A 9,586-nucleotide genomic window follows, 5' to 3' on the forward strand; every position below is an offset into this window, starting at 1 on the left:
TTAAAACTGTCTTTTACCCCTTTTTTGCCATCAACTCATTTGTTCATTTTTATTCTTTTTTAAAAATGTATATCACGGCTTGTATTGTCATAAAATTCAAGTTTAAAAATATATTTACTCAGAATTGAAATACTTTTTTTTCTCTTTCATATTTATACCGAGTAGTTCAACACTTCCTGTTTTGAAACGTCACCGGAAACAGGAAGCGAATGAATGAAACGGGAGGGTTGACATTTTAATGTACAACACCTGCGTGCGAATGGTGCGAGGTCAGAGTAAGTGTTGCCTTTGGAATTGGGGACATTGGGGACAGTTTTATTTGGACATGTTGACATTAAGACGAAGCAGCTAGCTAACTGTTAGCTGAATTATGACCGTTAATTTAGCGCACGTCGATGGATAAAACTTAACCGACGTTACCTGAGGAACATGTACAGCTCATTGCTTAAAGACTTAAAAGATTTTCAACTATGTGGTTCTCCTGGAATACTTTAGGAAACGTCCATGAGCATAAAGACAACACAAACGCGTTCTGTCTTTTCTTCTAGACCTCCAGTTGTTACCCCTCGCAATAAAAATGAGACGATTTGATCTTCGCCTCCTCTGCCGCCCTTTATCTGCTGTTCCCAAATTCACCAGAACATCGTGCTGCCTTCATCAAGGGGTCCTCAGTGGTTCCCTCCCCTTCTGCCTGAGCACCTCTGTGGGCCACAGCTGTCACCCCTGGAGGGGTGCGAGCAGCACTGCGGTCAGCCAACACATCCGGGACCTGAGCGGACCCGAGCAGAGACTGCTGGACAGGCTGCACGATGGACTGATCTCAGGACAGCGGGCGTCTCTGGCCGAGGCCATCACTCTGGTGGAGACTCAGCACCCCAGGAAGAAAGAGCTGGCCCAGGTGCTGCTGCAGAGGGTGCTGGCCTACAGAAGGGAGCAGGAGAGCCGCAACGGAGGGAAACCGGTGGCCTTCAGAGTAGGTCTGTGGTTTGGAGTGAACGACGAAGTTTAAAACGTTCCTGTCTGTTGTTGGTAGACCCGAAGGAAAGGACCTGTTGGAGCAGAAAGTGTAGAAGCAGGATCAGACAGATGGCCTCAAAAGGTCAAGCAGGTGTTAGGCTTTCTGATAAAGTGGTCTTGATCAGTGGTTCTCCAGGCCTTCTGGAGGTCTTTCAAAGTTGTTTTTTTTTAAGACTTTGGCTGCTTGTATGTCTGACTGTGATGGCGTATTGTGCAGCATGGGCTTAAAGTTTTGCCTTTAAGAAAGAAGAAAAGTTCTGCAGCAAAGACCTGGGACATGCACCACCCTTCAGTTGATCAGTATGCCAAGATCTTTAGCTAGTTGCTCTTTGGGAATCTCCTTGTTGATACAAATGGATTATAAATGGTGTATTTTTTAGTTTATTATTTCGTTTTATATTTGAATGATTCATGAGTCAGAGTTAAGTGTCTTAACTGATAGTCCATCCTCTGGGGATAGTCGTGCACTGAACAAAAAAATAGGTTGACAAAATCCACCCACCTGGTTCACGAGATGGTTTGCCAACAGGCAGGACGGGCATTACACTGTAGTGGATATGAAACTGATTGCTTCTTTCTTTTATTTCACAGGTTTGTCTGGTCCTCCCGGAGCTGGGAAGTCCTCCTTCATTGAAGTGGTGGGAAAGATGTTAACGGGACGTGGACATAAAGTGGCGGTGCTGGCTGTCGACCCGTCCTCCTGCACCACAGGAGGTAACGACCTGACGCACAGCTCGTCTGATGCAAATACAAGACAAGAATAGACAGAGTTTATCTGTATATATCCTGGCTGTTTGTATTCCTTGTTTATTTTAGGTTTAGTTCCACTTATATGCAGCTCAGCACTTCTAATGTATTTAAAAAGTCTGATGGAGGATTCCTGTTGCAGGGTCTCTTCTGGGTGATAAGACTCGTATGACGGAGCTTTCAAGAGACATGAGAGCCTTCATCAGGCCGTCGCCGACCTCAGGGACGCTCGGCGGCGTCACCCGAACAACCAACGAGGCCATCGTTCTGTGTGAGGGGGCAGGATACGACATCGTCCTGGTGGAAACCGTTGGTGAGGTTTACTGATCATCAGCTACAGTTTTCTGTTAAATCCTGGATTCGTATTTTTTAATCAAGAACAACTAAATTGTTTTAGTTAAAAACAAACAATTGAAACTCAGCGTAGTTGAATATTTTCTCAATATTTATCATGTTAGCTGCTCGTCACGCTTCGATTTAAGCACTAATACAACCTTGCTTGGCTTAAAGTTTGCCCGTTTTTTGTGGCGCCATAAAAGAAAGTTAGGAGCGAGAGTCATGCGAAGTCTTCGTCGCAACTGGCAGGACACACTTTTCAGTCTTCAGTGACACGAACACAGTTTGACAAGTGTGGTAGATCTGCATTTCAAGGATAAAATTTATTCACTGTGAGGAGTCTCAAGTTTGATCAAGCTCATGATTATTCAAAGGCATTTCTGACTTTGTGAACAAGTCTAAAGAAACTTTCTCCCCCCCACGTTAGGTTCAGAAGCACAGAAACGTTGAATATGTAACACCTTCCATTATGGATTTAGCTGCAGATGGAGGTTTTGGTTCTCTAACGCTTCAGTATCATGCAGCACTGCTGGTCAGGGATGAGAATTAAAAATCCTTTGTTGCTGGTTTCAGGTGTCGGTCAGTCAGAGTTTGCGGTGGCAGACATGGTTGACATGTTTGTGCTTCTGATTCCACCAGCAGGTGGCGACGAACTCCAGGTCAGTGAAGAGCAGCAGCACACTTTCTGCCATACCAGATCATTTTTCTTCCAATAAAACCTCAAACTGATTTTGTTTGTGGCAGGTTAACAAGTTGGCCTTAACAGTTGTATTAAATCATTTCATACCACCTTATTTTTCCTCTACTTTCTAAATAATGTCCAGTTACAGTGGTATGTCTGGACTTTATTTATGTAAAAATAAAGAAATATGAGAACAATAAGATGTCCAAACCTTCCTGCCAGACCAGTTTATATTAAGCAAAATGTACAAAAACTTTAAGTTTAGTCTTTATTTGCCGTCTTCTTACAAGTATTAATCTAAATAAACAAAAATAGAAACTTATAAATTTATATTACATCACAGTGCCATTATTAATGTGTTATTTTCAGCGGTAGGCTTTTTTTTGTAAAGATAAACATGCTGACAAAAACTCTGCTAATCAGTTTATTAATTAGTCTAATTAATGACTTCATTAGACCAACTCATGATTCATATTATCGTGATTACGGTGAGACGCTGAGGTGAGGCGGCGTCTGTTTTCATTCGAGCTGTTGGGAGTTTTTTGTTTTTATCAAGTTTATCAAAAAGGACTGACTTCTGTTCAGACTGAAGAGTTTCCAACAGCCCTGACAAAATGATAGAAAGCTGTCAAGGTTTTATTGCATCTTAGCTCAACATTTTCATTATATATTCTTCTTTTTTACAATGTAACAGGAGCGAATATAACTTGTGGAGAGGTGCGTTCAGTACATGGCAACTCAGTGTAACTATAGTATTTGGATGTTGAAATGTAAAGAGATTTGTTTTTTTTAGTCTAGAACTGAAAGTATATATATTGTATACAATTATAGGTCCCACAGTTGGAGTTTAATGAGAAAAAAAAAATGTTAAACCTTTTTAACATTATATACTGAATACCTGTCTGTTATTTAGCTGCCTTAATGTTGAAGATCAACCTGATCTGTTGGCCTCAAGTTAACGCACAGGACTGATCTCTATATTAAAAACTGTTTTTAATATAGAGAGTTTTATACAATCAGGTTGTTTAAATCTCTATCTTGACTGAGTCCCTTTGCAGCAGTTTTATTGTAGACAGAGACATTTAACAAAGGTTATCTTCACACCTTCCAGGCTGATCTCAATGATTATCACATTCCCACCTCCGTGCTTTGCCTTTGGGACTGTGCAGTTATCGTTGTCATTACGGCTCAATTAATGTTGTATTTGCTGACCAATCAAATTTAGATTTGTCCTCTTTGAATCTGAGCATGTGTTTCCAAAAGTCTTTACGCTGTTCTCTATATTCCATTGTAAAGTGATCTTTCAGTTGTTTTTGTTTTTGCTGAGAGTAAGACTCTTTGTTTTTCTTTTCTTGTTTGTTACGCACTGACGGTTCAATTATCAGACGTCCTTCGCACCATCTGAGCTGTCACCGAAACTTTGGGTTTCACTGAGAAGTTACGGCAGATCTGAACCGTTGTTACCAAACCCACTGTCTATAGTCAGCTGCTGCTATGACTGATGATACAGTGACTTTTTTTTTATATTTACTTATAATTACTGCCATCTCCATGCATTTTATCAAACTTCTGTTAAATCACAAATCATCCTGTTTATGTTCCGTCTCTTTATAGGAGCAGCTAGAATCGGATAAACTTGTTGCTTAAATATGTTTCATTAATAATTCATCATCTTACCAGATGGTTATCTTCTGTCGAAATACTTTAGAACTATTTAATTGGTGTAAAACCCAAGTCAGTAGACATAAATAACTACAGTTCAGGCTAACAAAAAAAAGACAGTGCTTTTATTAATTTATTTCTGTAGATCTATTCCAGCCTCCGATTGCCAGCTAGATGGAAATGTTAGTAGGTGAAGGCATTTAAAATAAAAGAAATATAATAAGTATTCAAAATATAGCTGTACGAAGTGTTCATCCCTTTAAGTCGCACAGAAGGAGACATCAGTAATGAATAGTAGAAAGATTGTCGTCCAAGTAAAGTGAAGCCCACTCTTAGATCTCTCAGGAGATTCGGCATGTAGACATCAGATTTATTTAAAGTTTTTTGTTTTTTTAAGCGGGTCTCTGATGCCAGAATATCTCCTCAGGGTATCAAAAGGGGGATCATCGAGCGGGCCGACTTGGTGGTGGTGACAAAGTCAGATGGCGATTTGGTGGTGCCGGCCAGGAGGATCCAGACCGAATACACCAGCGCGCTCAAGCTGCTCAGGAGGAACTCCAAGTCCTGGAACCCCAAGGTGCATGCGCGTGCACGTGACGTTACGGCCTCGTGCATCAGAGAAGCGTTAATAAGCAGGCATTTAAAGGGATTAGAGCAGTAATGAACTGCTGCAGATGTTGTAATCCCTGATGGACGATACATGCGGTCTCACAGAGAGAAGGGCTGATGAGGAAGTTGTCAGAGTATTGTGATTTCTCTGACGTAATGTCTCCACCCACCACCCTGCTTGTTCCATCTCACCCGTGTCCTGGCCTTGTCCCTTTGATTTCTCAGCCCAGGACAGGATGTGCCTGCTGGGCAAGCTGCCAGGAAACGCCCCCTCCCTCCACTCCCACCTCGCTGAAGACTTAAATCCACTGTTATGCTTTTTGTCATTTAGAGTCCTGCACGTTCAAGGAGGGGAAGAAAAAAGGCTCTTCTTATTGTTTTTTTTTTTGTTTCATTTACGTTGGTTTCTTATATGCATTTACCCGTCTTAGAGTCCATGTCGACAACAAGAAAAAATGTTGAGGAATACAGATGATTAAAAGTAAAAACAATGTTTAAAAACCATAAAACAATAACAACAAAAAATACAGTGAATGAAATGCAACCTTTTAAAGACCCAAGAGGAGCATCCAAAAGCAAAATAATAAATATAAACTTAACAAAGAAGAAGTAAAGACTGCCTTCATGTCTTTAAAAGGGATTTAAACTTGACCTCTCTGTGTTTCTTAGCTAAGTGTTGTTCTAAATTTTCAGCGTGACCCTTGACTAAAGGTTCAACTGGGTTTAGTTTAGCTGGAATAAAAACTGGTCCAGAAAAGTTTGGTCTTAAATGTATTCAGACAAATAGAGACAGTTTCATCAACCTGAAATTAAATAAAGCAACTATTTGCTGTTGAAATGGGCAGAAATGTGTTAAAATGCCAGGCTGCAGAATCATTTAGGTTTTTACTGATTTCATGTTTTCATCAAATGTATGATCTGCTGTCTTGCATGCAGAATTTTAAGTTAAGTCTTTTAGTGCTCAGAGTATGTGTTGAGGGTGACTCAGCTACTACCACGCCAAATTTCAGCTCAGTATCTGCAAAATTGACCGTTTTAAAGCCATTTATGTTTGCTAAGATCAAACTTGAATTAGGCTGACTCCAAAAGTCATTCAGTTGTCGATCAACCTCCATCGATTGTTAAAGAGGTAAAGCTTTAAATTCACGCGTCCAATCCCACCCTCTCCTTCCAAACTCCATCCTCAGGTGGTGCGAGCCTCCTCACACACATCAGAGGGCATCGCGGAGGTCTGGGCCAAGATGGAGTCGTTCAGAGACGCCATGTTGACCAGCAGGGAGCTGCAGGGCCGCCGGAGGGCCCAGCAGAAGGTTTGGATGTGGAGTCTGATCCAGGAGAACGTTCTCCATCATTTCCAAAACCACCCGGGCGTCAGGGAGGCGCTGCCCCGCCTCGAGGAGCGGGTCACCGGAGGGGTTATCTCCCCAGGACTGGCTGCTGACCTGCTGCTCAAAGCTTTCACGGAATCTTCATCGTCGTAGCGATCCTGAATCTTCACTTTCCGGGAAGAATCGATCCCTCGTGGCCGATCGGTGCGAGTCAGAGGGAAGGACAACAGGGCAGAGCAAACGTCTGTGATCCTGGTTTTTGTGGTTTGCACAAAAGGAAACAACATTTTTACTCTTAATTTAAAAATACCTGAGATAAGTCATCTAATCTGTATAAACTTTGGGTTTGAAATGACATTTTTCAAATCACATGAAAAGAGAAGTCCACAAAAATAAGCCATCAACAGTTGGTGAAAGGAAACATGATTTATGCTGTAAGAGATGAAATGATTCATAACGGACAAATGGGTTTTAAAGCAGATACTCTCTACATCACTGCTGACTGTTGTGGTTAAATAATCAAATTAGGTTTTGTTACACTTGAATCTTTATCATCATTCTTCACTTTTACAAACGGGATCATTTAATGGTGAAGTTTGTGTGTCATCACTACAAATACAGTGGAATTACTGAAGTTATTTTTACAGTCATTCTTTCCAGTTTTACTTTATTGGCTCAAATATAAACAGCAATGAAAAGATTTGGCTTTGAGTAATGTGATTTAATATCAGCTCAGAAAGCAACAAGCCTTTTAAAGATGGTTTAAAAGTGTTTGTTTAAAACGCTATATTAAAGAGTGATGTGATTCCAAAATGGATTAGTTGAAAAAAAGGGTAAGGAAACTCTGTTTGTGAAGTTGTCTGAAGCTTTTCTCTCTTGTTTTTGCTCATGATATTAAAAAGTGGGCGTGATTAATGTTTCCGCTACGATTATTAGCCCTGAGATTTGAGGTAATGAAATTTATTTTCTCCTCTCCAGAGCCAGATATGTCAGCGCTCGGTTCCCCTCCGTATGAGTCAGCTGCATCGGTCGCTTGTAATTCAGGTACGACACACTTTAATAATTCAGAAATAACTTCGTAAATCACTGCAGCCTTGGACAATCTGAAGACAAAGACAAGTCACACTCAGAACTCCACTGGAGCTGCTGGATTTATTAATTTATTTGTAAAGAAATGTGATGCTTTGATCACTAAAGGTCAGTAAAATAAAAAAATAATGAAGTGCATTTTACAATCACAAGTTAATATTTCTTCTAAGTTTATTTAAAAAGACAATACCAGGATGGCAAAACCCATTTTCTGTTGTGGTATTACAATAATTGTAGTAAAATGCTAATTTGCATCTGCTCCCTGGATGGGCTTTTTAAAACACTATGAAATTAGTCTAAAAAAAAAAGTTGTTAAAAGCAGAGAGATTTAAAAAAATTACAATATGTGCAATAAAAAGGTGAAACTATATAAAAGACAGTAGTTAAAATCTAAAGTGAAAGTTTGTTGTTTTATCTACCAGGATTCAAATTATCCAAATCTTCTTAAACTAGAGCTGTAACTAATCAATATTTGGGTTAATAATGTCTTGTTTTGAATGAATGAAAAATGTAATAAAAAGCTTCAACTTTTTAATGTTCGGACTACAAACTGCTATGAAGGAAGCTGCAACTGCCTCGACGAAGGCGCTTTTGATTAAAATATAAATCAAAATAGATGAATTTTCTGAAAGTTAAATAGCTGCATAATCAACTTGCCAGTTTAACCACAATGTCAAGAAAAAAAGGATAGTTCAGCGGTTATGAATACTAATTTTTTTCAAGTTTCTTCTTTTGTGTAACCCCTTTGTACTAGCTCAAAGGGGGAGGGGGGAAGTAATATGATGTACAAAAGCTATAAACTTTGTGAAAGGATTCAGAAAAGTGTGTGTAATATTTTTGATTTATCATTTTTCTGTTGTATAACTGAACTGACTGACAATGATTGGTTGTAAAACCAAAAAGACTTTGATTCAGATCTGATCCTGGGTTTTTTCGTAGTCAGGAGGTTTAAAATACGGCAAAAAAATGATTGTTGGTTTGAACTCTGATATTAAAAAGTCACCGTCGACTTAATCGTGCGCCCGTGCTCAGCGTGTGACGGATAGATTTCATTTCAGCCACTTCTGCCGATGTCGGTTGTTGGCGTCAAACCACTAGAGGTCTCCCAAACGCCGCGCAGCTTTGGCTTCGTTACCCTTAATGACTGGACACGCCGCCCCAGCCGCCCCTCCCCTTCCTGACGCCCCCGCCTCCTGCCCTCCATTCATTCTTCATGGAGGTTGCGCAGGGTGCCAGGTCACCCAGGGGTGAGGACATCAGCAGCTGCCATTCTCCTGGAGCACATGCTGTACTGTAGTCCCAAACCCCCCACCCCACCCCCCTTCCTTCGCTGCTCTCTGTCTCACTGTAAAAAAACATAAAAAACCAAGGAAAACCAGGAAGGAGCAGTACTGTACAGAACAGACGAGAGGGTTTGACTCTGACTGGTACGGCTCACAGCCTCAGCCCTCTCTCTGAAAACTGGCTGGATTTTAAGAGGCAAAATAAATCAGGTGAATTCGGCACTTATTTGCGTGTGTCCTTGCCAGCCTGCTTTGGAAATATTAAGTCCAAGCCACCTCCCCAAACCGCTGGACGGGCTCCCAGGTCGCTGCTCGTTTGCTCCCGTCTGCATACGAGAGGAAGAATGTCCCCTGAATGCAGATAGATTCATTAGGTCTGAGTAACTCCCTTCTCCTCCATCATGCTGACACAAACACATACACACTGTGGCTGCCCTGGCTGTACAAAAAGGGAACAGCGAGTCCTGCAGCTCCGAGTGCTCTCCGCACACACTCACAGGCATATACATACACACACAGTTATCATCAGTGTAAACAACACCATGCGGTTTCACTAAGGGAGATTAAATCAACTGCTGCTGCCTCGCGTTTTGGCCATTTTAGCCTAAACACAGAGCCTGAGCACATGTGTTTAGCATTTTGCTGGATCTCTTGAATGTAAGCACAGGACAGAGGCTGGCACTTTGATCAGGGTGTTTTTCCCCTGTTTAATACAGGGGCTTAGATTGACAGAATTTCTTTGTGTCAGCAGACTAAAGTAAAAAAAAAAAAATGCTTCCCTGCTGCAGGACAAATCTAAATGGTGCCCTCATACTGCTTTCATTTTCAAAAAA

At 41.0% G+C, this 9,586-nt stretch overlaps 1 protein-coding gene across 3 annotated transcripts in view; it reads left to right on the forward strand.

Annotated features, from left to right (window-relative positions):
• The first annotated feature begins 192 nt into the window (after positions 1 to 192).
• The window catches only part of mmaa (metabolism of cobalamin associated A), a 15,369-nt gene continuing 5,975 nt past the window's right edge, over positions 193 to 9,586 (forward strand). Inside the window, exons 1-7 of one of the 3 annotated variants that reach the window (XM_025010347.2) lie at positions 193 to 275; positions 549 to 977; positions 1,609 to 1,731; positions 1,907 to 2,077; positions 2,674 to 2,759; positions 4,872 to 5,021; positions 7,360 to 7,425. In XM_025010347.2, coding sequence (XP_024866115.1) covers positions 239 to 275; positions 549 to 977; positions 1,609 to 1,731; positions 1,907 to 2,077; positions 2,674 to 2,759; positions 4,872 to 5,021; positions 7,360 to 7,425 — 1,062 coding nt within the window. In that variant the 5' untranslated portion in view covers positions 193 to 238. Of the gene's footprint in view, positions 276 to 548; positions 978 to 1,608; positions 1,732 to 1,906; positions 2,078 to 2,673; positions 2,760 to 4,871; positions 5,022 to 6,240; positions 7,809 to 9,586 lie in introns of those variants that run through there. The other 2 variants (XM_017412945.3, XM_025010172.2) reach the window with 2 other exon arrangements.

Source organism: Kryptolebias marmoratus, linkage group LG3 (genome assembly GCF_001649575.2).
Source record: "Kryptolebias marmoratus isolate JLee-2015 linkage group LG3, ASM164957v2, whole genome shotgun sequence".
In the NCBI taxonomy this organism is placed as follows: domain Eukaryota; kingdom Metazoa; phylum Chordata; class Actinopteri; order Cyprinodontiformes; family Rivulidae; genus Kryptolebias; species Kryptolebias marmoratus.